At 33.6% G+C, this 25,157-nt stretch overlaps 4 protein-coding genes across 10 annotated transcripts; 2 read left to right on the top strand and 2 right to left on the bottom strand.

Moving 5' to 3' along the window:
* The first annotated feature begins 427 nt into the window (after positions 1 to 427).
* LOC110628480 (GTP cyclohydrolase 1) lies at positions 428 to 4,066 on the top strand. The gene is made up of 2 exons (XM_021775151.2): positions 428 to 1,151; positions 2,249 to 4,066. The coding sequence occupies exons 1-2, from the start codon at positions 938 to 940 to the stop codon at positions 3,466 to 3,468; spliced, it is 1,434 nt and encodes a 477-aa protein (XP_021630843.1). The 5' UTR covers positions 428 to 937; the 3' UTR covers positions 3,469 to 4,066.
* Positions 4,067 to 5,721: 1,655 nt separating this feature from the next.
* On the bottom strand, positions 5,722 to 9,662 carry LOC110628756. 5 transcript variants are annotated; one of them, XM_021775553.2, is made up of 9 exons: positions 9,423 to 9,660; positions 9,259 to 9,331; positions 8,667 to 8,879; positions 8,174 to 8,349; positions 7,901 to 8,093; positions 7,599 to 7,807; positions 6,876 to 7,001; positions 6,626 to 6,729; positions 5,722 to 6,060 (listed from the first exon to the last, which is right to left on the bottom strand). In XM_021775553.2, the coding sequence occupies exons 1-9, from the start codon at positions 9,460 to 9,462 to the stop codon at positions 5,899 to 5,901; spliced, it is 1,296 nt and encodes a 431-aa protein (XP_021631245.1). In that variant the 5' UTR covers positions 9,463 to 9,660; the 3' UTR covers positions 5,722 to 5,898. The 5 variants fall into 5 exon arrangements, with proteins under 5 accessions (XP_021631245.1, XP_021631244.1, XP_021631247.1 ...); XM_021775552.2 differs by having other exon boundaries at positions 8,174 to 8,355; positions 9,423 to 9,658; XM_021775555.2 differs by having other exon boundaries at positions 7,901 to 8,075; positions 9,423 to 9,655.
* Positions 9,663 to 10,780: 1,118 nt separating this feature from the next.
* On the bottom strand, positions 10,781 to 17,891 carry LOC110628125 (glutamic acid-rich protein). 3 transcript variants are annotated; one of them, XM_021774630.2, is made up of 5 exons: positions 17,615 to 17,891; positions 17,096 to 17,300; positions 16,477 to 16,998; positions 12,182 to 13,124; positions 10,781 to 11,863 (listed from the first exon to the last, which is right to left on the bottom strand). In XM_021774630.2, the coding sequence occupies exons 3-5, from the start codon at positions 16,552 to 16,554 to the stop codon at positions 11,382 to 11,384; spliced, it is 1,503 nt and encodes a 500-aa protein (XP_021630322.1). In that variant the 5' UTR covers positions 16,555 to 16,998; positions 17,096 to 17,300; positions 17,615 to 17,891; the 3' UTR covers positions 10,781 to 11,381. The 3 variants fall into 3 exon arrangements, with proteins under 3 accessions (XP_021630322.1, XP_043804687.1, XP_043804688.1); XM_043948752.1 differs by having other exon boundaries at positions 16,477 to 17,300; XM_043948753.1 differs by having other exon boundaries at positions 16,477 to 17,891.
* A 5,013-nt stretch (positions 17,892 to 22,904) lies between these two features.
* On the top strand, positions 22,905 to 23,637 carry LOC122721326. The gene has a single exon (XM_043948596.1). It carries the CDS (start codon positions 23,008 to 23,010, stop codon positions 23,437 to 23,439), a length of 432 nt encoding a protein of 143 aa, XP_043804531.1. The 5' UTR covers positions 22,905 to 23,007; the 3' UTR covers positions 23,440 to 23,637.
* The last annotated feature ends 1,520 nt before the right edge of the window (positions 23,638 to 25,157 follow it).

The following is a 25,157-nucleotide window of genomic DNA, read 5'->3' on the forward strand; positions in this document are numbered from 1 at the left end:
AATATAATTTGAAATCTTTTAAATTTATTTTCATATGTTTATGATCGGAATAAGACTCTGCGTTTTGATCGGAATAAGACTCTGCGAGGGCACATATTTTACCTTTTTAACCTTTTGTAAGTAAGCATAATATCATGATGATATAATATATATTTTCGGTACAGTAGGGTTGGAATTGGGTTCGTCTTCTTTGAATGTGCAACTTGCTTTTGCTTTTGCTTGTGGTAGTTGTGGTTGGTGGCTTAGCTTATTTACCATTTTCGGTTACTGTAGGGTCCACTTCTGTACTCCAATAAAATACTTACACCTGCCGCTGTATACAGCCTCCCACTCCTTTTTGGTCTTTTTATTTATTTATTTTTTCTACCGCCCATTTCTCTTTATTTATATAAAAAAAAAGAAACCGCCTTTTATTTTTTCTTATTGGAAACAAATATTTGCTAAGGTAACTCTCTGAGATCAGATCTTGGTCTGGCTCTGGCCTTCAAAGAAAAGTAAAGAGCCAGCGTTCAAGTGGTGCCTGAGACTTGGGACCCACATTTCGATGAGGGAAGGGAACCTATAGAATTCAAAGATCCACATATTCCTTTGATCAACGGCTACCCTACGTTTTGCTTTGGCCTTTTCTCATCCCCTTCTCTCTCTTTAAGCCCTCCCTGCCTCTGCTCCTAACATTTACTCGCCTGCTTCTTTTTCGATACTAGATTTGATTTTTTTGCGGCATCTGGGTATTTCAAACTTTAAATTTTATCATCAATATCGTGTTCAAGTTTCTAGATTTTGTTTTGGTGCTTTGGGCACCTCAAAATTCAGTTATTTTTCCTGTTTCCTTGTTGGATTTTGGCATCCAAGAAGCTATTTGATTCTGTTAATTCTGTTTTATTCTCTTATTTGGGATTTCTACTGCTATTGTTGGTGGGATTGTTGTGGTCTGTCAATGGGTGCCTTGGATGAGGGGCATTTCAACGTGGAGCTTGAGGATGGAGTGAAATTAGATGGCCTTCAGCTGGGAATTGAAGCAGAACCAGAGACTTTAGCTATTGAGAATGCTGTGGCAGTTCTTTTGCAAGGTCTCGGGGAGGATATCAATAGGGAAGGTCTCAAAAAGACCCCACTTCGTGTTGCCAAGGCCCTTCTCCATGGAACCAAAGGTGCTTATTCCCTTCACTTAAGCTGGTGATTATTGTTATGAAGATTTTCTTGCAGGATCTGCTTTTTGCCTCCTGTACATATTAGTTAGTTTTTTTTTATTATTTGTTTTTTTTTCGCAGGATATGATTATTTATTGGTTCAAAGTTCAAATCTTAATTTATATTTTTTTTCCTACAAGGGAATCATTAGTTCAGACTTTTGGTGCTAGGTTGCTATTTTTGATATAGATTTGTGTCAACATCTTGACTTGCATCTATATAATGATCTTATTTTGCACATTTGTAGAAAACAAAGTTTGTGCCTCGAATAGGAACTGAATGCAAAACGCCAAAATCTTCGTCGGCGGTGCGTGTGTATTCTTGGATGAGCATGAGCCCCATTAGAGCTCCCCAGTTACATAATGTTTTGAGTATTTGCATCCATGAATTCTGATATTTTTCTACATTTCATTGGCAACATGATAGGCTGCACTCATTCACTTCGAAGTGTGCTAGTTTAGCTTAGAGAGCCACCTGGTAGAAATCTGGGGGAAGAACTAAACTCATACGTACTTGAAATTCATATGTTCCACGTATGATTCTGACATGGAGAAGGGTAGCTGGGTGGTGGACATTATTACTATGGGTGCTTGTGTGCCTCTATTTTGGATAACAATTTGTAACCTTTGCATATAAATCTTTGTAACTCAAACAATTCCACGAAGCCTGTAGGAGGGAAACGTTTTTTCTATAATATAAAAAAAACCCTAAAATTATCCCAAATTTTTTTCTATCCTTTTCACCAATAATTGGACAAAAAATCATAATTGAAAGGTTTACTTGGTGAACTTTTAAATCCAAGAATGAAACATTTTGTTTCTTTCATCTTCATTTGTTTTTCCTTTGGTTAGTTGTGTATGACAGATGCTATGCGCAGAAACTGTTGTCTAATATTGATAGACTACTGATTTAAATAAGAAGAAAACTTGAATATCTAGTGCTATATCATATGTTGATATTGTACTAATGTTGATTGTTCCTCAACAACCATCATTGACTTGGAATTGGAGATGTGATTTACCAATTACTCATAACCGCATGTCTGTTAATTCTTTCAGGTTATAAACAGAAGGCAAAGGACATTGTTCACAGTGCACTATTCCCTGAAGCTGGTTTGGATAATACAGTTGGTCAGGCAGGAGGAGCTGGCGGTATTGTGATAGTTCGAGATCTTGACCTTTTCTCATACTGTGAATCTTGCTTGCTTCCGTTTCAGGTTAAGTGTCATGTAGGTTATGTCCCATCGGGTCAGAGGGTTGTAGGATTGAGCAAGCTATCTAGAGTTGCTGATGTCTTTGCAAGACGACTCCAGGATCCGCAGCGTATGGCAGATGAAATCTGCTCTGCTCTGCACCAGGGGATCAAACCAGCCGGTGTTGCTATCATACTCCAATGTTTACACATCCACTTCCCAAATTTGGAGTCACTCTTGCTGGACTCCAATCACCAAGGATGGCTACAGGCACTGGTCAGTTCAGGTTCTGGTGCCTTTGAAAATAAAAATGCTGATATTTGGTGTGATTTTTTGAGTCTTCTGAAGTTCAGAGGTATAAGTGTGGATAAAATTCAGAAGAAAGAATCTATGGAGCAATGTTGGTGTCCACAGTCTTCTTTGGGTGCTATAATTTCATCCAAGATTGGACCACCAATCCCAGGAATGGTCACTGCAGTTACATCAATTCTCAGGTCTTTGGGAGAAGACCCATTCAGGAAAGAGCTTGTTGGAACTCCTAGTCGATTTGTGAAGTGGTTGATGAACTTCCAGAACACAAAGCTGGAGATGAAGCTGAATGGCTTTGGTTTTGGCAGGATAGATACTCCTAAAGCTAATGGAGATATCAGCCATAACAAAGAACAGATACATTCTGTGTTGAACTTGCCATTCTGGTCTCAGTGTGAGCATCATTTACTGCCGTTTTATGGCGTTGTGCATATTGGTTATTTCTGCGCTGAGGGATTCAGCCCCATCGGAAAATCTTTTCTAAAGTCTATAGTAAATTTTTATGGTTTCAAGCTGCAAGTTCAGGAAAGGCTTACCAGACAGATTGCAGAGACTATTGCGTCGATTTTAGGTGGAGATGTGATTGTAGTTGTGGAGGCTAGCCATACTTGTATGATTTCTAGAGGTATTGAGAAGTTTGGAAGTAATACAGCTACAATTGCTGTACTCGGTCGATTTTCAACTGATCCTGCTGCAAGGGCAATTTTTTTGCAGAGCATTCCAAATACTAATACTTCTGGAGGATTTGATGCTGGTAATAGTTTACAGAAGTTCTAGTCGTTTTCTACTCATTCTCTTGGTCAGTTATTAGTTTGCTTTGGTGCCAGTACAATAGGGAATAATTTCGATAGCATTTTGTTGATCACTGGAGCACGTTTTGATGTGTTCTACTTAAATGGTGCGGGAATTATGACGAAAAAGAGAGAGAGCCTCTATGATTATCTTCAAATTTTTCTCCTTATTCCAAGGGTTGATCATTACTTTCACAACACAGTTTTTTCGCAACCTGACTGAAATTTAGAAGTATTTATACCCATTCATCACATGAAAAAAGGGAAAAAAACACCAATAATTTTCTGAGATATTTTTCCATTAATGTATTAGAGGTCTATGAGCAGTAAGCAAAATGTCTTTGACATTTGAATATCATGGTGACAGAGAGTTTATTAAAAAGTGCATGCAGAAATGCAATTTCAGAAATGATTTGTGGGTTCATGTTACTTTTTTATGTATTGGTTCGAATAAGATTACTGCTCCTGGTTAGGTAATGAGAAGTGAGAATGGCTGGAACTTGATAGATGATTGGGAATTTCCAGCTTGATAGAACAGATTGTTCCGTAATTTTCACTAAGAAAAAAGTGAGCAATTTTTTGCATTTTTATTTTTTTCTGAGCATAGTTCTTCCAAAGAAAGCAGGAGATAAAGGACACTGAATGAAACCGAAGAAAAATGAGGTATGTTTACTAAGTTACGTTAAAATTTTATGTCAAGATATTTGCAGTGTCTACATTCCTTTAATCTCTGTTTAGAATAAAAGATTTTGTAAGAATTTAATTCAATTGATTTCTTGTTTAACAATATTTTTATTTGGAAAGAAGGAATTGATTTTATAAAAATTTATTTGAATTTTTTTTTTTTTTTTTTTGCAAAATACATCATGCGAAACAAAGAGTTAAGAAATTTAAGTCTCTGTTTCCATTTCTTTCAACGTGAGGAAATGGCTTTGGTGTTAGGATCTTACATGCGTAAATTAGGTGTAGGTTTATCAATTGAGAAGGTGTGTGATGTCCCGTGCACGGCTTTTTTGGGCTTGGTTGAGTGGAATGCATGAGTGAAACAGTGAGGATAATTGACAATTCCAACTGCTTCTGTAAGCTATTTGCCATAGCAATGCTGTCTCCATGACTGAAAATACGGTGAGCTACATATCCCTCCTTGCAAAGTTTGATAGATGCCCGTTTTATGATCTGGTTTTGTTCAGAATTTGTTGATCTTGATAACCTCGCCTGAATGATTTAGGTTTCAGATTTCTACATACTCCCATCCTATTTACCAAGTTTTGCTTCATGTTTAATTTATAGAAAAATTTACTATTTAATTTTTATATTAAGGAAAACTATTAATTATACTTTCAATATTTAATTTTTATATTATGAAAAACTATTAATTAGTCTTTCAATGTTAAAATAGAGATGGCATTGTATCGATTAGGCTTTTTGTTAATTTTATCCGTTAAGTATTATAAAAAATTATAAAATGTTCTTAATATTTAACAAGATATTTTTTTTTATAAAATTGGGAAACGATTTTTTAAAATACAAGTAAATAGTAAAATATAATAGTTAAAATTAATAAAGAGATTAATTGTATTTTCAAAATCAAGAGACTAACTAATCAATTTCTCAATAATATAAAGACCGAATAGCAAAATTCTCTAATCTATATTTTAGGCATGCTTTTCTCTTTTGTTTTGAAAAGAGATGCCTCCATTGTTGAGCTTCATTTTGATATTCAATAATTGGAACGTTAATATGGGAGAACTTGCAATCAATTCTTTATGTGGTTTCAGAAATATGGTTGCAGATTCTCCTTTAAGCATTGTACTGAGTTAGATTTGGGATTCTAAGTAACCTGTAATTTGGAGTCAGCAAAATAAAAATAAGGAAACTTTATGTAAATTTTTATATATAAGAATTTCACAAAAAATTAATTCAATTAATTTATTTTTATTTTGAATAAGAAAATTTAATTCTTTTTGACTTTGGAAAAAAAAAATTAAAGCATGCAATCGATTATTTTGATATGGAATTAAATCGAAACAGGAAAACGAAAATAATAAAACTAGTCTCTCCCTCAATCAAAATCACAGCACTACTTGAGAAGTAGCAGTCACCTGGTAACTAGAATTGCAGCTAATCTTTTGGATTCGCAAGCCAAGAAAGTGCTAATAGATGCAAGATATGACTAATTACCAAGAAAACATGATAGTGCTCCTGGTTGGGTAAAGAATCAGCAATTCCAAAAGCATAGTTTCCCACAGAAATAATAACTATAAACAAAATATAGTTCCACACATGTTCAATGTTGTAGCTTTGAACAAGTTCAGCAGTATCTGTTCAGTAAAATATAATACATGCTTGCACTTTCGTCTATGAAGTTGGTTATATACAGAAGCGAAGCAACCAATAAAGGAATCTACATTCAATTCTAGTCTAACCAAAGGTGCCTAATAGCATGCCAATCTACGTGAGGTTTTGATTTTGAAGCATGGCGAATGTGCATATGTTTTATGGTGATTGATATAATGGCAATCCCGAGGATTATAAGCACATATATGTATGGCGATAGAGATGCTCTACATCTACAAACCTGCAAGAAATTAATCTGTCAGCTTGCATTTTGTATTCAGTGGATTGAGGGTGTGCACAGACCAAAGTGAAATAGAATGCAAATATGGGAAAACTCTTTCATATACGAGTCTACCACAAGCCCTAAATCCACAACTTGTTAATTTGGAAGTCCGTCTCCCTTGAGCCCCAAGAAACATCAAAGGGTGGCATTTCACAAAAATCTTTTCCCTTATAAAGCTGCTTAAATTACTTTTTAAGATATTTGTGGAATACCATTGTTTGGTGACTTATAGCTCAATAGAGGGGCTCGAGCCCATCATAACAAAGGACTTGGGGCTAATGGAAACACGAGTATATGCATGTATCCCAAAACACATTGGGTATAATCAAAACAAAATTAATAATTTACGAACTAAATTGATAAAATTAACAGCATAGAATACGAACATACAAAGTTCAAGCTGACCATTAGCCTATGTATAACATGCTACCAGACAAGCAAAGCACAAGTTCCTTTAGTTCAAATTCAGTGAATATTGTTAACTCTGAAGAAAATAGAAGCACAGAGGTGATTAATACCAAACCTTTTCTGCTAGCCAGTGCCTGTGAGGAAGGTTTTTATCAGCATGCTCAAGGGAATAGCGCAGCATGTCAATTATTGTCAATTCAGTGACTGGATCACAGCTTTCTACAAGCATAAGCATAGGGGATTGTGATGAATCCTCAAAATCATCAATCATATAATTACAAACAAATAGAGAGCAATGTGAACTATTGACTAGAAAGAGGCAACTATAACTTTACAAAATAAATCAAACAACTAAATGAGATCACCTGGAATGTCAAAAATTTGTTTCGCTGGTGGAATGCCTAGCAGCTCTCCCAACTGGACGCGGACACGCGCACGGTCAGAAAGTGAAAGTAGATCACCGTGAGTGATAACAACAACAGGCTTATCATCTGCATGCAAGGATGATGGAAGCATGAAACATTGTTATATCTCAAGTCATTCAATTATTGAGAAACATAAAGAAGAAAGAAGAGGGAAGAAAAATAGAAGTGAAAAATAATGAAATGCCTCTTTTGCAGATTGCATTTCCATTTCCAGTGATGGGCACAGTAAACAATTGAAGTTTGTGCAGAACTTCATAGTTTTTCTGTTTTTCTTTAACAGGGCATTATTTTTATCTCCTGCTATTGGTCCTCACCCACTGACCACTGCCTTCCACTGGAGGAAGAGACTCAGTTTCACACAGCATCACATGCAGTTAGTCAATCAAGACCAAATAGTTCAAATGTCCACTCCTTATCCAGAACATTGGGAGACAGATCAAGGTAATTGACTTAAAGACCACACGAAAGCTGTTTTTCCCATAGAGATGATGGTTCATGACTTGAATGTTATTATAGCAGCTTGTGTAGGCCTCCTTATTTTCAACCACGAAAATACTTCAAAAGAAATACTATAGAAGGAAATCTGAAGCTCAAACAAAGTGCATTTGCTTGAAATCCAAAAACAAATTGCAGTTAAGGAAAGGATGAGGAATTTCCTTCTACCTTTAAAAGACAAGTATGGGCAGTTGAAAGTTGTGGCAATCATCTGGGTATACTTTTTGCCTTCATCTTCACTGTCCATGGATTTCAAAACTGCAATCCCATTAACGACAAAGATTACAAAGTTAACCATCTTGGCCTCTTTGGACTGACTACCATTTTTACGCACTTTGCATTTCATTCTGGTCCTTAAACTTGAATTGTCTGATGGCCTAGTGGTAGGCAAACCACTGTAGTTAGGTTATTTAATCAAAAGAAATTGAATGCCTCAAAATAAAAGATCAAGTGTTGTCAGAAGTTCAGACCTGATAAGAAGTTCTCCATGACGGACACCTTTTGTGATCCAATTTTTTAGCATTGCAATGTTATCAGAGGAGTCATCAGACAAACTGCGGGTGTCATAAATGCAGATAGAACTTGAACCTCTAGGGATCATGTATTCCCGAAGAAAATAGGTCCCTTCTCCAGCAGAATAATTATCTGCACTCAGAGACAAGGCTAAGTATGCCGAACAGAGTAAGATGAAAGCATTTGGGACTGACCAAAGTAAAATGAAGACTGCATCCATGATACTTTACATGATACTTGTGCTCTTTCAGGTGCAAACTTGTCATCATCGAATACCTTTGATATTCTATTAACTAGACTGCTTTTTCCAGATCCCTTGGAACCAACCAGTAAGAGTGTTGTTGTTTTTGGCACGTTATAGTCGCTCAAGTTCATGCTACCTGCCTTGTCAATCCATTCTCCAGGTCTATAACTTCGTAATTATGACCCAATTTACAAAAACATTAAAATGAATTTCCACACATAAATTGCAGAAAGTGTATAATAAGTAATAAAATCATCCGATAATGTGCAAATTCCAAATATATTAGTTAATGATAATGAATTGGATGTAAGTTAGGCAACGCATTAATAGCTAAAATCGCGTATATTTCCGAATATATAAGTTGGGCAACACATTAATTTGAGACAGGATGCAGCAAATCCGCTCACTGTTCTCTTTTCATTCAAATAGCTAAAACCGTGTACCATAAATTGGATGTATCACAAAAGGCATGTGAATACCTCAAGATTTTGCTCTTAGCTTCCTTCAAGCTCTCGGTTCTACTCTGCAACTGATCATAACTCTGCAAGACTTCCTTGAAAGCCTTGCATCTGTTCCTCTGATTGATTTCAAGTTCTAAAGAATTCGTAGAAATATTTCTACGACCCACCTCCTCCTCAAATCCTCCAAAGCGAAACCCACATTCTTCATTCACTGTTTCAACTTCCTGCTTCCTGCTCAAGTCATCCCCGATCAATTGAAAAAAAAAAAAAATCACATTCAACAAAATATGATAAAAATACACCTCAGTTATAACACCTATTAATTTTTTTTTTTTTAAGCTGAGAACTCTATTTGTTTCTGGATTTTTTTTTTGTGGATAAAATTCTGGCAAATATTTTTCTGTAAAACAATTTTCACATTTTCTTACAAAATTTGATCTATGTAAAATTATTATTTTTTAAAACTGAGCTGTACAGAGAAAAATGGGAAGTTTTTATAGCTCTAAATATTTTGAATCTTATATAACGAAATTAAATTGATTAACTGCCAGCGTCTTTCTAGGCAGGCAAACAAAGGTGAGGGAATTATAAGGGGAAAATTGGAAGAGACCTGGGATGATAAGGGAGATGAAGGGATGATGATGATTGCGAAACATCTTGATCGAGAAGCCAGGATTCTTCCTCTGCAATAAGAAGGATATTAGAAAGTAAATAAATAAATAGAGTTCCAATAACAGTGAGGCGCCACTGAGTCGAAAAGGAAGAGAGAAGTACCAGGAGAGGAAGAGCGAGGAGTGAGCGTATCGCCTCCCATATCGGTTGTCTCTGCTCGTCAATAACTATCAGTCTCCTCCTTTTATATACTGTCTACACAGAGAGAGAGAGAGAGCCGGCGAGAGAGAGAAGGTTGTGTGAGGATTTTCTTGTCAGTTAAGAGTTGCGAGTGCGTAGCAATTTTGTTAATCTTTTCTTATGCGACGTGGCGTTGACTTTGTCCCATCCACCGCTCCTTTGCTTTTGCTTTCTCTCCTCGTCTTGCTTTCTGGTTCTATTTTTGTTTTTAATTAGGATACTTTAAATTTACTCGAGTTTATAAATTGTCCCCAGCATTTTTTAAAAATTGACGATTTAATTCTTATAATTCAAAAAAAATCCCCACTACAAGAACTCCCGTCAATATTCTTTTATTTCATTACATTTTAACAATTTAATTTAAAATAATTTAAATATATATAATAAAATTAGTTCTTCAATAAAATATAAAACCCAAAATACAATATTTCATGTTGATTTTTTAAATTAGAACAAATAAATAATTGAGTTAAAAAAAAAGACTAATCGATATGTTCCTCTTAATTTAAATTATAATTTACCTTTAAATTAATAGATCACATATCTTGTTTTTTCCATAGGAAGGTCTACATACTCCTTTGTTCAATACATCACCTTATTTAAATAATCATCTAAATAATTTTGCAATTAATTCTTAAAACAAAATTAAAGTATGTATCATAGTTTTTTTTTCACATTTTGAAATAAACGTGAAATTATCTTTTAGGTTGTACTAATAAAATAAAGGAGGACATGAAAATCATATTCGCATGAAAAATTAAATGTGAAAACTCACTTCTTCTGTTAAATTCTTATAAAATCACATAATATTTTTTTTAAATAAAATATTTTTAAGTAAAAAAGAATTATTATTTTTTTTCATTTTAAACAAAGAAAATTGTTAAAAATAAATTAATTTAATTGAATTTTTATAAAATTGTTAATTTTAAATGAAGGGTTTGCAAAATTGGTTAAAGGCTCTCTCATAAATGGATAAACCTCTTTTCCATTTACCCATTTAGCAGATTCCAGTTCCATGAAAGAGTGGTAAATTTAGTTTAACTTTTCCATGGCCTTTGGTTCTCAACCATAGAAATTCCAGTTTCATAGGTTAATATTTCAAATTCTTTAATTTGCTTTCAACTAATCAACAGAGTTTAGTGTAATAACTAAAACTTTTTTTGAAATATTTAGATAATATTTTTTTTTAAAAAAAAATATTATTATTATCGACTAAATACGAATTGCCACATTCCAACAGGTCTTAACGAAAACCAGGGGAAAACCAAAGAGCTCAAAAATGAAAGAGAATTGCCTCTTATTTTTCCCTCTAATTTACAGACTAGGTATCGTTTTACAAATAAAAAATGCGTGCGTAACACAGGCCACAGAAATACCCTAACCCTAATCTAATTTCTATGTTTAAGCTCCAAAACTAAGAAGAATCAGAATTCAGAACTAACCATTCAACTTTTCCAGTTTAATGTACTGCTTTCTCTCACCAGCTCACTTGAGGAATTTTTCTTCCCACTATAACTAAAAGGTCGCTGTTACAAAAAACCAGGAAATAAGCCAACCCCACCCCACCCCCCTTCTCCCTCTCACTCTCACGGCCCTGAAATAATGAAACAAAAAGGGAAAAAAAATTAGTTTATGCCATTGTCCCATTCAGAAATAAATCACTCCCAGGACAAAGGAAATCAGAAACCATCAACACTCACTGCAACAGAGATCAGAACTACTTTCTATACCTTAACTTGCTGATCTGGGCTGAGCAAACAATAAAAGAATCGGCAGTAAGAAACCAATATTTTCAAGACCCAGATGCCAGCATACCTCCCCAGATTATCCCTCAAGTTGGGGAATTGTAGAAAGGGAAAGAACTATCAATTTTGCACTGTATCAGTAAGGAATGACGTATGGCAGTGCTGAAATGTCTGCAGACTCTATCCAAAGAGCTTGTGCCCATACTTGTCGCGTTCCATCAACCCCAGAAGAACTACTGCTGGGCTTTTTTGGCTGCAAGTTATTACTGCTAAACAGCCATTCCTGATCATTAGCATCAGGCAATTCCTCCATTTCGGGTATAGAAAGTATCTGACTCAGATACTTCACATCAGGATGTGGCTTTGAAGAGATTTCACCATTCTCATTAGCTGTTATGCCAACAGATGAAGGCTTTCTTGAACGTATATTGGGCTGTTGAACAATTACCAAGCCATTAAGCTTCTGTTCCTTAGCATCCACTTTATGATTATTTGCTAACCCCCGCTTCTCAGACGAAAGAATACCAGTTTGGCATTTTTCAAATGCATTTAGATTTTCAACAGCTGGGAAAGAGGAAGACATTTGTCTTGGAATTTTATTAGGCCGAGTCCCATTGTCTGTAAAGAAGTTCAAAAAAATGAGGCACAGAATATAATTAGTTGATATGAAGCTAGATCTGCACAATTCATCTAACCACAAAGAAGACGAAGTCATCAACAGAACAGAATAGATCTGCACAATGAGGTACAGAATAGATTTTAGTTTAAGTTCTCAGAGTGGAAAAACATACCACAATTAAAGCACCAGAGAACAGGTAATTAGATATTGGACCATCTAATTACACGATGATGCATTATTACCATACTAGGTTCCATGCAACAGATAGAAGTAGACACACTGCAGTGTGATAATTGCATATACAGGAAATGACTCACCATGTAAATATCCATTTTTCTCAAGCTCCTTCCGCTTTCCAAGATTTACCTCAGCAGCAGGACTTGCATTGCTTAACCTAAAGGTTCCTGACGATTTGACATTTTGCAAGTCTAGTGAGTCCTTGCCACCCTCTTTTAGTTTAGAGACATTTTCTTTTAATTTAGGCTTCTCTTTAATTGATTCTGTCATCTCCTTCGCTTTCTCCTCCTTCTTCTCTTCCTTATCCCTGTCTTTATCCTTTGATTTTCTATTCTTCTCTCGGTCTTTGCCTTTGTGTTTGTCACTCTTAACATTGATTTCCTTGTTTTTGCTCTTCTCTTTCCCCTCCATCTGCTTCTCAGCATCCTTCTTCTCCCCCAATTTGACAATTCCTTCAACTCTTTCTTGGTCCATGCTAGAGAAGTTCTGATGAAATGCCTTTCCCAAACCTCTTGCATCAAAATGATTTCTCTGCCCATTGATTGTCCTATTATCTTCATTCTTATTCTTAACCTTTTCTTTTTCCTCAGATTGATAGCCAACATTTCTTTCCACCGCCATTCCCTGTACCTCACCCCTTCTTTCCAAGGCCACTCCCTGTACCTCATCTCTTCTTTGATCTGCAGCAACAACCTTCTGAAACATTTGGCTTCCTGATGCTCGATCCTCATCCTTAATTCTTCTGGCCAATTCCTGCATGTATAAAGAATCCTCAATCTCATGATTCTGCATGGCGTCCGAACCAAACTTTTGTCCATTATGAAAGCCATGTTGCCCATCAACTTTTTTCTCATCGGCAGCATGATTTTTCTCCTTATCTCTGTCCTTGTCTTTGTGCTTATCTTTTCGGTCTTTCTTTTCTCTATTCTTCTCTTTACTTCTATCTTTATCCCTTTTCTCTTTACCCTCTCTCTTTTCTTTCTCCTTCCTATCCTTTTTGTGCTTTTTCTCCTTATTCTTCTCCTGAAAATAATATTTCAGTTAGACACAAACCAGAATTGAAGAGGTAAGTACTGGTAAATAGATGCAAGCAGATTATCTACACCAATCATCACAATGAATCTTCTTTCTACTCCTAAGTAGGAGAGAAATAATACAGGCAGCATATAGGTTACGCGCACAGAACAACACCACAACATATAAGAAAGTTACTAAAAATGGCCATTTTACTAGGGAACAGACCTAATTCAAAGTCCTCAACTTTTAAGATATACTGAAACAATCATCACATCCTCAATAGACCAATAAATGCTGGCCTATGATTGCACTTGTAAAATATCTAACTTTTTTTTTTCTTTTGCTACTACTGGATTGAAAAACAAAAATTAACAACAATAAAGATTAAAAAAATCATAGCTTTGATCAATCCAATAAAAATAAAGCAGGTAAAATGTACAACAATTATCAAAGTTAGTCAGTACCACTATATAATATTTAACAGGTAAAATAATGAAAAAGTAGTTTTTCTTTAATTTTATACTAAATAAATAAAGCCTGCAAATTGATACAAAAACAAAAAAAAAATATTTCAGAACAAATAACCACTAAGAGTAAACATAAATACAATTTCAAAGAAACCTAAATATCATTAGTACAAAAATCATATGTGCCATTCCAAATTGCATATGTTTTAACTAGTAATGCAAAACAAAGTCATCTTCAGGGTTTGAAATTTTATTTTGTATTATACTGGTAACTCTGCACCACTGCAGACAAACTGAGGCAATGACAGAAATCTGTGTCGTCCACACAAGCAAGAATTACCAAGCATTTTCACATTTAAAAATAAATTCCACTGTCTACAATTTCCGCTATCCAAGATCAGCACATCCACAAATATCACCACTGCCCCTCAGATTACATGGAACAGAAATGCACTCATTAAAAGCCACTCATAATCTTTTCCCCCATAAAACAGCTGGAGAAAACCAAAAGTCAAAGAAAAATGCTTACCCTGATTTTGAACCACATAAAATGAAGGATTACACATTGATGATGATCGATAAGAAAATAACTGAATGCTTTTTCAAAATAGAAGTATATTTCTGCCCATAATAAAGCCTTCTTTAACAAGAAATGCAATCCTGTTTGTTCATCAATCATCTTTCTCACACTATAAACCCTAATATAAATGGTATGAGATTTGTACGCATTAACATTGTCATATATAGTTTTAAGTTCTTCACTGCAATACAACAGTTATCAAGCAAACTTAAGGTGTGAAAAACCAAAAATAAACCACACTAACTAGTTAAAGCAAATTTAGGACCAAATTACATCACTGGTACAGTAAAAAATGTGTAAACAAAAAGTTATTGCTGCAAAATTTCAAGCTCCTCATCATTATAAAAGAAAATCTTATTAATGAAGAGGATAAGTTAAAATGATTAGAAATATGTTGCTATATATCTCACAAAGTAGCTACTTTTTTTCTCAGAAAATCAATTGCTACTCACACAAAACCTTGCTTGCTTGGAATTTCAATTGCTCATTAAAACTGCTTTTTATGACTGTAGTGGATAACCAATATAAAAATCTAGTTTTTCAGCTGCAAAAAGCAGCTACCAGTGCCAAGCAGACCTTAAATCACCAATGAGGCACATAAAAAGCCAAATCAAAATGAGCCCCCAGGTTTAACTATAGAAATATGCTTTCTAGCCTCGTACACCTTTTTTTTTTCTGAATCAAGCAAGTGCTAAAATTAAATTGTCTTATCACCATTAGAGGAAGACTATTCTTAATAATACAGGATTTTGTCTACATTATCTTAACATATGTCAACATTATCAAAACAACCCATATAACAAGAGCAAGGACAAAACCAATTAGCAGATTTTGTAATAAAAATTAGTAACTTAACACTACAAGTTTTATTTGGCATGTAATGCATGATCCTTCCTTTCTAACAACTAACCCACAATTGAATCAATAATATTGTGTTCATTAAAGCAAAGAATATCTAAGTCATTAAAGCAAAGAATACCCAAGGATTTCAAAACATGTACTCCATCCCAAAGTCATACAGCAAATAGAAGTATATCAGCAGCGTATAATTAACAGTAAAAATAATCATTGAACAACTGTTGAACTTCTTTGGAAGGCAAGTCCCTATAATATTTTGAAATATGTTAAACAGACTTGATCTGTTGACATAGCAGAATGTCAAATATTCAAGCCCCGACAGCACCAACAACTAAGCCTTAATCCCAAATTAATTGAGGTTGGCTATAGTGACTATTGTTCATCATTCAGCTCTATGTCAACTAACTCGAATCAATATCCAAAAATTATAAATACTTTGATATTGTTTCCCTCTATATCAGTTTAGGTCTCCCCCATCCCTTCTCACTTAGTCCACCACTAACTTATCACACTTGTGTAGTAGGCATTAGATAATCTACATTAAACATGACCAAAATCATCTTAATTGATCCTCTCCTATTCTGTCTTCAATTTATGCTATATACACTCCCAGTAGATATGTCACATTAAGCTCCAAGGTAAACCGAATCATTTGTCTTTTAAGTCATCAAGACATTAAATAACAACTAAATGCAACAAAGGATCAATTTAAATTCTAAGGATAAAGCAACCCCAGGTAATATAAACTCATTTTCCTGTTCTAGTGGTGCCAACTAGGTGTCTGCTCATCAGTGTCCTGGCATATGCACCATAGATGTACCAATATTACATTTACATACAATTTATGAGACCATTAATCAACCATATACATTACAGTTAGTATTACATAAATGTGTGTATCAGCAAAGGTGTTCATTGCTGACATGCAATCTGGGAAATGAAGCAACAACACAATTCAGACAAAAGACAGCTAATGGTGTCAAAATTTTAGTCACATGTAATACTTTGAAAGCTGCCCGTAGTAGACTGGTCCCTGCTTTCGATATCAAATATTCTCATTCCCATTTTTGACATGTATCAGGGTATATTGCAACAGTTTTTGATGTTTAACTGCAACCATATCTCCAGATTAGTCATCTTCAAAATTGTTGTCTTTTGCATTTCCAAATTTGGCATGAATTCTCCTAATGAACGTTCTTCTACCTTGCAGTAAAGACGAATATAATTCTCTCTAAAATTTGTTGGGCACAAACTCTCATGGAAAATCTCCTTTTTTCTCCTCCAATCAAAATGACTTAACACCAGAGTTCCAAACTCCAGCAAGCTTTCTAAGGTTAAATCACAAGCAATTTATATGATTCAACACAAATAAGGATGTAGAATGGCCAGATAAGTAAGACCTGAAAGGCAACTGGAGCTAGCAATTGTAGTTAATTAAGAAGATAATATAAACCTTTTTTAGCAAGTCTGTATCATCAATTCTAGCCTTCTTTTCATATCCTGGGGGTGGAAATGGAAAGCAGCGAGACATTGCACGTGGTCCTTGAATTGGCAAAGTGGAAGCTATACACAGAACAAAAGGCTTCTCCTATAATCCTGTACTGTTGTTCCAATGCAGGAACAGACCAGAAACTATGCTCTTGTCCATGCACCATGTCCTTTCAGTCATTTCAAACCTAGAAATCAATCCATTGTCTTCCAAAATATCTCCAAAGCCAATTTTCTTAATGATCCTCTTATTCACAAATACACTTCAGAGTTGCCCAATGTCAACTAAAAGCTTGACGTATAAGAGTACAAATAAAGCTTTATATGCTCAATTCCAGTGGAGTAAGCAATGAAGTAGCTCCAAAAAAGACCAGATAAGTAGAAATCAATCTATGTCAATATGAAAGAATTCTTCAAAAACAATGCTGAAGCTCCAAATCTGTCTGATCCCTGGTATTTGCCACTAGGCCAACAGAGAAACCGGAACCTGCTCATAAGCAAAATCGAATATCAGGAGCTTCTTTTACTATAAGAATCAATATCTCAAACCAACCCATAAATGCAAACGCATTCAAGATAACAACCTTATGTGCACTTTAACTTTGCTATGCGGCCAAACAGAAGAATTCTCTTTCGCAGATTCAATGTGCAGGACCCGAGTATATATTCATTAAAACTAACTATACAATCCAATTCTCTATATACAACACCAATCTCTGATCATCATAACCCTAATGGTCCAAAAAAAATTGCGATTAGGGTTGTTACAGTGACGATCCGATGAAAACCCTAAAAAAAACAAAACTCGCGTCAGAGAAAGCACCCACTTAATAAAAACCCTAATTTCAATTTTTTTCAAAAATCAATAGAACACACTTGAAATCAGAGTAAAAAATTCTCTCTCAAAAGCCACAAGTAAGCAAAACGGAAAGCTGAATGGCACTTCAAAGGGGAGATTTACAGAGGAAAAAAAGGAAAGAAGAAGAATCGAAAAGGTTAAAAAAATTCGAAGTAGACAATGTATAAGGAGATTGGCTAGATCTCAAAGAGGAAAATGAATTACGAAAGTGGTTTTTTTTCCCTCTCAGGATCAATCTCTCTACCTGTCTCCTTGTGTTTGTATATCTAAATTAGGGTTCCGTTGTTTGTGTATTATCAGATCCTCTCGATAAAATCTCAAAATTGTTGTTGCCGTTGATATGGGGTTTTTGTTGTTTGCTGTGAAGAGCCTCTCTTTCTCTCTCGCTGTTTTGAGATTGTTTTGGTTCCGAGTCGTGAAAAGAAACCCCAAATGGGTAGACGAAATGCGCAAGAACGCAGGCCCAGAGTATTTATAAGATGGGAGAGGAGAGAGAGAGAGAGACGCATATTCTCTTCATTTATAAGGGAAAAAAAAAAAATTCAACTCAATTCCTATGTAATGCACCTTTAAAATGAAATGTTTTAAGTTAGAAAAAAATACTTTCAATTTAAATATAAAAAATAATGAAAAGAAATAAATTGAATAAAATTTATATAAATTTCTTAATTTCGGTTAAAAAAAAAAAACATTCGAAGGAGGAGGATTGAAGATAATTAGATAGGCAGCACATACTAAGGTTTCTCATCTTTTCTCTTTTATTTTCATTTTGTAAGAGAAATTTATAATTTAAGCTCTATTTCATTGTGAAAAATAATTTATATAAAAAATAATTTATATAAAATATATTAAAAATAAATTTTATATTTTTTTTGAAATGGAAAAAATAAATTATATTAATAAATTTATATAAAGATATATTAATAAAAATTATTAAAAGAGTATGAGTATTATTACCTTTTTTTTTTTCGAAGAAAAGGAAATTATGAGTATTATTGGAAAGGATGTCGATTGGGTTTTCTCTCGGCACAGTTAGCTTGACCAACATACGTCGTGTCCAAATGGGGAAGAAGAATCGAAAATCTCCAGCTAAACTGCAGCGTCCAATGACGGAAAACATCAATCGAAGCCTGGCCATGGGTACAGCGATAATCAAAGACGAGATTGAAGAGGAGGCGAAGGCGGGAAAAAATCGAGAGGCTCTAGCGATTTCGAAGCAGATGATGATCGACTATGGTAATCGAGGCCCTTCAACGAGCACAGTTCTAGTCGAAGATAATTTAGAGGAAGAGGCAAATGATATAGAAGACGAAATTGTTGAAATCAGGGAAGGGGCTAAGAAGGAGGAACCGATTGCGCACAATGATGATACTAGGCGTTCTAGTAAGGGATAAATTGAAAGCGAAGAAGAAGTAACAACACAGAGGAAGTCAACTGAGGAAATAACAGCCAGGAAGAAATGGACGAAGTTATTTGCAAAAAATAGGTCTCGAGCTGCCGGAACTGAGCTGCACTATGTTCCTTCAGTAGTAACAAATGAACAAAGAGTTGTGAAATTCCACTCAGAAGAATTAAAGCCAGAAATTAAAAGATGGAAGAATGCTCTAATTGGGAGTGTGTTTGGGCTGAATCCACGATTCAGAGGCGTCGAGAACTTTGCCATGAGCCGTTGGAAGAGGTATGGGCTTATCTCTGTTCATCTGGTTAAACAAAATATATTCATGTTTAAGTTTGATTCAGAGGAAGAGAAGGCTAGGGTTCTCGATGAGGGTCTTTACACGTTTGATAAAAGCCTGTTGGCCAAGATTAAAGTTAGAGTTGGAGGTCCTCAATCGAGGCTTGGTTATGCTAGGTTATTAGTAGAGATGGACTTAACTGTTGATTTTCCTGAATCTATTATACTGGAAGATGAAAGGGGCTTTCAACTAACCCATAAAATAGTGTATGAATGGAGACTAGCTAAGTGTACTTAATGTAAAAAATGTTGTCTTGACGGAGCTGGGAAACAAATCTGGCTTCCTAAATAAAAAAAGGTCAATGAAAAAAGTAATAAGATTTTTTTATAAATAATGGTAAAAATGGATTAACATTGAGGTGTAAAAAAAAAAAACAAATTGTAAATTTAAATATAAAAAAGTCAAGTTTCAGATTTTTTATTTTATACTCCTTTATTTTAAAATTTTTGTTTACTTTATATTTAAAAATATAATTTTTTTATTAATTTTTTAATTATTCACATTTTAAATATATTAAAATTTATTAAATATTAAAAGATATTAAAGTAATTTTTTAAAAATAAAATAAAATAAAATAGGATTATAATAATTAATTCATAAGTTACTATAATTTTAAAAAAATAGACAATAATTTATAGTAAATAAATAAATAAATAAAAATTATAGGATGAAAAGAATAAAAATTATAGGGAAAATTACTTCTTAATCCCTGAGGTTTAACGTAATTAACACTGGAGACCCAACACTTAAGTCCTTCACTTTCTCTTCCGTCCAAATTCGTAGTCCTTCCATCCATTTAAACCGTTTGGTCAAAGAGTCAAAAGTGAGAGGTGATAATTTTTTCCAGAAATACTATTCTCTTAATGTGAAATTTCTTTTTTTTTCCTCTTTCATGTTTTCTCCAGTTGAAGAAGAAGAAGAAGAAGAAGTTGCAGAAAGGAGGGCAGGAAGAAGAAGAAAGGAGGGCAGGAAGAAGAAGAAGAAGAAGAAGAAGAACGAGAAAGAAGAAGAAAGAAGAAGAAGAAGGAGAAAGAAGAAGAAGTTGCAGAAAAGGGTAGGAAGAAGAAGGAGAAGAAGAAGAAGGGGTATTTGGGTTTGGGTTTAGTGAGGGTTAATTTTGTCAATTCACGTGTCCCAAACGGCTATTTTGGACGGAAGGACTGCGAATTTGGACAGAAAATAAAGTGAGGGACTTAAGTGTTGGGTCACCAAAATAGAGGGACAGAAGTGTTAATTACGTTAAACCTCAGGGACTAAAAAGTAATTTTCCCAAAATTGTATGGCTTTGTGAATGAAAAAAAAATTTTAATGATTTTTGCAAATTTTACTTGAAATATAGGTTTTACTACAAATATAGATAGTAGTGGATAAATTATCCGTAAAAATTACCTAAAATGAATTTGTTTGATACATTCTATATTGAAACTATGTTAAATCCTATTAAAATTTGCTTTAAATTACTCGAAAATATTTCAAAAGCCGATTATTATCATTAAAGAATGTATTGATTATATTACAAGTTCATGATTTTTTATAATGTATTCAATATAATGTTTTTAGATAATAATATATCTAATGACTTTATAACAATAATAATCGATTTTAGGATCTATTTAAATAATTTAAATTAAATTTTAATGGAATTTAAAATGAGTTTTAATATTGAATATATTAAATGACTCATTATTTTCACGGAAACCCCACAAATCAATTAGCCATTACTTAGGCAATCTCAACAATGTGCTAAATCTCATTTAGCGTTGGAGAGATACGGTAAATCTCATTTTAGCATTTGAGGTGGCCTCCAGCGCAGAACCAAAATCTAACAAAAATCAATGGGATTTTAGTGTTGTGCTACAATATCATGCCAAATAGCAACGTCCTTTCCTTACGTTGAGCTCTTTTATTTGATATTCAAATTTTTTCTTGGCGAAACGTTTCACGAGCAATTGGATTGGAAATAGAATTTAAATCGAGTAGTAAAATTTTATTTTCTTCTTTAAATTCCTTTAAGTTCAAAGCTCTACTTTTCATTAGCCTTCCCCTCTCTCTTTCTGCACTTGCATTCACCAACGATTCCACAAGCTTTTTCATTATCAACATGTAAGCATTTCAGAGCGGATGTAAAAGATTTATCAAGTTTTTTCTTCAATTTTACTTTTTTGACACCAAATGGTCGATTCGATGATGTATAATCTCATGCAATATCCTCATTTAAATGAATTGAAAATGATGATAAGTTTGAAGATGGTACCATAGGTGAGTTAGGAGTAGGATTGTCCGACCTTGAGGACACATAAGAGGGGCTTTGATTTTGAACTATTTTTTTTAGAACTACTATCTTTGAACTTTTCAGCATCTTTCATCATGCTCCAAACATGGTCAAATTTGAATCCTTTTTTGATGCTTGGATCTTGCATTAGTAAAGTTTTCGCTTGATTGAGCTGCATAATTAGGAAAATGTGAAGAAAAATTCTAAGATTTATGTACAAAGTAATTACTAAAAAAATACTCACCAGATCTTGCTCTGAAGCACCACTAGGATGTAAGTTTTCAACTTTCGATAACAACCATTCAATTTTCTTATAGCCTTCTCAATAACTTGCAATCGACATTACAAAGATCGTGGATTGCTAGACTCCCAAAACTCATAGTTTGCAATTTCATATGCTTCTGCCACCCAACTCCAAAAATGTTGACTAGATTGTTGTTTACCTATAATGGGATATTGTGAAATATCTAGATAAACTCTGCATAATAGCACATCTTTATTGGTAGAATATCCTGCAGATCTTGAAGTCATCGTTTACAAAGTGATTAAATATTGAAGGGTATGACTAACTTATGGTAAGTTGTAGATATTGACATTCCAATATATATAAGTCAGATGAAATCTTAAATAATAATTATACTAACAGTATTCTGATAAATCTCATCTTAAAATCGACCGTTGGATGAATTTCATTTTGATCTCGACCTTCGGATAGTATGCATCATATTCCCACATTTTTCAATAAAGTCAGATGGAATCTCAAATAATAATTATATCAACAATATTCTGATAGATCTCATCTTAAAATCAACCGTTGGATGGATTTTATTTTGATCTCCACCTTCGAATAATATGCATCCTATCCTCACATTTTTCAATGAAATCATATGGAATCTCAAATAATAATTACACCAACAGTATTCTGATAGATTTTATTTTAAAATCGACTGTTGGATGGATTTCATTTTGATCTCAACCTTCGGATAGCATACATCATATCCTCACATTTTTCAATGAAGTCATATGAAATCTTAATAATAATTACACCAACAGTATTCTGATAGATCTCATCTTAAAATCGACCGTTGGATGGATTTCATTTCGATCTCCACCTTCGGTCTTTGGATAGTATGCATCCCTACCCTCACATTTTTCAATGAAGTCAGATGGAATCTCAAATAATAATTACACAAACAGTATTCTGATAGATCTCATCTTAAAATCGACTGTTGGATGGATTTCATTTCGATCTCCACCTTCGGATAGTATGCATCCTATCCCCACATTTTTCAATGAAGTCAGATGAAATCTCAAATAATAATTACATCAACAGTATTCTGATAGATCTCATCTTAAAATCAACCATTGGATGAATTTCATTTTGATTTCCACCTTCGGATAGTATGCATCCCTATCTCCCACATTTTTCCTATTAAATCATGTATTCTTCAAAGATATAAACATAACTCATATTTTTTAGTTCCTCTTAAATTTGAGTCAAGAAAATTCTATAGATCGTTACTTAAAATAGATTTTTATGTTGGAGATACATCAAATAATGATGTTAAAAATTCATCATCATCTTCTTCAGATATTGATGATTATATTTCAGATGATAATGAGTTTGCAATGGAAACACAAGCAGTTAATCAACAATTTCTTAGAAATAAGATGGTTTTGCAGCAAATACAAGACCAACACCGAGTTTCTAGAGGTGGCTCTGTTCTAGATCATCTAGTAATCAATCGAGATCGTGAATCGGCTGATTGTAATTTATTTCTGGATTATTTTTTAGATAATCCACGATTCAATGATGTAATGTTTCATCGACGATATAGAATGTTTCGAAATTTGTTTCTTCGTATTGTCGATACAATAAAAGCGCATGATACGTACTTTGAACAACAAAGAGATGCAGTAGATAAAATTGAATTATCTACTCTTCAAAAAATCACAGCCGTGTTTCGAATGTTAGCGTATGGTTTGCCGGCGGATGCTACCAACGAATATGTGAAAATTGGAGAGTTCACTGCAATTGAAAGTCTAAAGAGATTTTGTTGAGCCACCGTTGAGGTATTTGGTGAGTAGTATCTGAGATCACCAAGTGCCGAGAATGTTGCAAGGCTTCTTTATATTGGTGAGCAACATGGCTTTCCTGGAATGTTAGATAGTCTCGATTGCATGCATTGGAAATGGAAAAATTGTCCTATTGCATGGGCTGGCCAATATATAAGTCGTAATGGATTGCCAACAATTATTTTAGAAACTATAGCTGATTATGACCTTTGGATATGGCATGCATATTTTGGAATGCTTGGCTCTAATAACGATATTAATGTTTTGGAGTCATCATATTTATTTTTCGACCTTGCTAAAGGTATTGCTCCTCCCGCTCATTATGTTATTCAAGGAAAAATATATAATACGAGTTATTATTTAGCTGATGGTATATATCCGAAATGGTCAACTATTGTGCAAACTATTCGTGAACCACAAATAAGGAAGAATAAGTATTTTGCAATGAAACAAGAATCATGTCGAAAAGATGTTGAACGTGCTTTTGGAGTGTTGCAGTCACGTTTTGCAATAATTGCAGGGGCATCACATTTTTAGAAAAAAGAAGTATTGCATGATATTTTAACTATATGTATTATCATGCATAATATGATAATCGAGGATGAACGTGACCTTAGTGCACCTATTGAAGACGGTAGAGAATTTTCAGTTCCAACTGTTGAAATGGTTATCGATGAAACTACTCGATTTGAACAATTTTTATTTCGATACAAAAAAATTAAGGATAAAGATACTCATTTTGCACTTCGTAATGTATTAATAGACCATTTGTGGGAGCAATATACGAATTCAAATGATCATCTAAATTAGCTTGTATTTTTTTTATTGATAATTTAATATGTATGAGTCTATTTTATTTTTAATTTGCTAATTAATATTTAATTAATGTATGTTTATAATTAATGTTTAAGTAATATTTTTTTTATAATTGATATTTAATTAATGTATTTTTATAATTAATATATTTTTATTTATTTATAATATAATTGAATATTGGATAAAAATGTAAAATATATAAGTATTTGGGGTGAATATATAAAATTATATAAATTTTGTGAATGAAATGTATAAATAAAGTTAAAGTAAAATAAATAATATAATATTAAGGAGAGAAAAATATAAATAAAATATTCTTTTTGATATTAAAAATGATACAAATGATTGAAGATAATATTGCACTATTTTAATGTTTTGTATCAAAATAGTGTAAAAAATGATGCATAGGGCTACAGATGAAGTAAAACATATGGAGGGAATTCGGGTTGAACATAGTATTCAAAATAAGCATATTGCAAAACACGGCTAAGGAGATGAAAGCTCTTATATAGGCATTTCTCTTAATCATTTAAGTTAGACACTCATGTGAAATGAAACCATCTAATTTATAGATAACAAAGGAAAGATTTAGTGCAATGGTTTTATAATTTTGCCATATTTTTAATTTTAGCAAATTTATTTATTTTTGTTAAAATTTAAATATAGTTATGTTCAGATAATTAGCCCAAAAGAATGTTATCCTTTAACCACGTTAAAGCATCACGTGGGTCTTCTCGGCAATTCTCGCCGTTGTAACCCTAGACTTTAGTGTTTCTTATAACGTAATAAATCATTACAAGTAACTTTTCATAAATCACTCTAATTATTAAATAATAATATTTTAATCGAGTCAAAATATTCAATATTATTTTGAAAAGAAAAGAACC

This window comes from Manihot esculenta, chromosome 12 (assembly GCF_001659605.2).
Source record: "Manihot esculenta cultivar AM560-2 chromosome 12, M.esculenta_v8, whole genome shotgun sequence".
Taxonomy (NCBI): domain Eukaryota; kingdom Viridiplantae; phylum Streptophyta; class Magnoliopsida; order Malpighiales; family Euphorbiaceae; genus Manihot; species Manihot esculenta.